The 1,402-nt window shown below is 42.8% G+C and overlaps 1 protein-coding gene across 1 annotated transcript; it reads left to right on the top strand.

Annotated features, from left to right (window-relative positions):
- Nucleotides 1–6: 6 nt before the first annotated feature.
- Nucleotides 7–1,396, top strand: LOC104959048 (uncharacterized). The gene is made up of 2 exons (XM_010786901.1): nucleotides 7–442; nucleotides 785–1,396. Exons 1-2 carry the CDS (start codon nucleotides 233–235, stop codon nucleotides 1,289–1,291), a joined length of 717 nt encoding a protein of 238 aa, XP_010785203.1. The 5' UTR covers nucleotides 7–232; the 3' UTR covers nucleotides 1,292–1,396.
- Nucleotides 1,397–1,402: the final 6 nt, after the last annotated feature.

Raw genomic sequence — 1,402 nt, 5'->3', positions numbered from 1 at the left:
GTTGCTCTCAACACCTGAAACAAAGACAGTCTACAGAAATGCTACGACAAAGTGTGCAGGGTTGTGGAACAAGGCCAGTCGGTCACCACAGGTCTCGGAGCTCGTGGACGAGATTATTGAGAAGAAGCTGCTAGTACCTTGCACAACTAGGTGGAATTCATTTTATGATGCCCTGGCTCGAATTTCTGGGATACCAGTGGTGGAGTTGAACACCATCTGCTCCAAACTCCAGATGAAATGTCTCAGTGAAAGGGAACTTCAGTTTCTCAGAGAGTACTGTACCGTCATGCATCCACTTACAGTGGCACTGGACATTCTTCAGGGAGAAGAGAATTGTTATTATGGCACACTCTTACCCGCACTGGAAACATTGATGTCCAAGACTCTGGAAAAGAAGAATGGACTACAAATCCTTGTTGGCCTACCAGATGCAATTGTGCAGGTAAGAACTGTGATTTATTTAATCAATTTAATCAATCAGCCTCTTGCTTTGCATTTTATAAACGTCACTCATGTGTGCATAGGCTGTGTGACAGTGTGATTGATATGTACTGTATGTGTGAAACAATAAACCTGCAAAGCATTTTAGCTGTAAAGTGTGCAATGTACATGTTGTACACCATATACAGTAGGTTAGGCCTACACATTCTGTGTCCCTAAAAAAAATGCTCATTATGAAACTAGGCATATAATGTATAATGCAATTGTTAAAAAAAACAAAACTGCTCATTATGTACAACTCAAATGATTTTTTTGTCTTTTGCACTCTTATACATCATTTCAGTCAATCAAAACAAGATTTACAACGGTTCTTGCAAGTGAAGATGCTATCCTGGCTGCTGTGACACTACCCAAGTTCAAGCTACGTTGGTTGCGTGACCAGGAGAGGAAAGACCAGGCCAAGGCAAGTCTGCTCGCAGAATGCCGCAAACGGATCCTGGAGCAGGAGCAGCAACCAGGTACAAGTGCACCCAACCCAACACCACAGCACAGCGCAGGGTCTGCCAAAGAGGCAGAGTTCTTTTCCTTCTCAGAGGATGAGGAATCCTCAGCTGAAACGGAAGTAGCTGATTACCTCAAATCAGGAGCAACAGGTTTAGAAAGTCTCAATCAATTTCCTTTGATAAAGAAAATATCTCTTAGATATAATGCAGCCACTCCATCCAGTGCCCCAGTAGAAAGACTCTTTAGCCTGGGGAGCCTGATTCTGTCTCCGAAGAGGAACAGGCTATCAGATCAAAAGTTTGAGAGGCTTCTCCTTTTGAGGTACAATCATTGGCTTGAGCGCTAGGAAGGAAGACTTTAATGGATGGATGTTTTCTGGGAATGCTGATATGTTTATTTTGAGAGGGGTAGATAGAGCGATAACAAATATTTAACACTACCTTCTGCTGGTCTAAAG

The sequence above is a fragment of the Notothenia coriiceps genome, unplaced genomic scaffold (genome assembly GCF_000735185.1).
Source record: "Notothenia coriiceps isolate Sejong01 unplaced genomic scaffold, NC01 NC01_scaffold00029777, whole genome shotgun sequence".
NCBI lineage: Eukaryota > Metazoa > Chordata > Actinopteri > Perciformes > Nototheniidae > Notothenia > Notothenia coriiceps.
Note: the sequence above shows the minus strand (reverse complement) of the source record. Positions and strands in the feature narration are given on the sequence as shown.

Excerpts from the sequence above, each read along its gene's own strand:
- LOC104959048 (XM_010786901.1), top strand. The coding sequence starts at position 233 with ATGAAATGTCTCAGTGAAAGGGAACTTCAGTTTCTCAGAGAGTACTGT. Across the intron at positions 443-784 it reads TACCAGATGCAATTGTGCAG|TCAATCAAAACAAGATTTAC; the intron begins GTAAGAACTGTG and ends ACATCATTTCAG.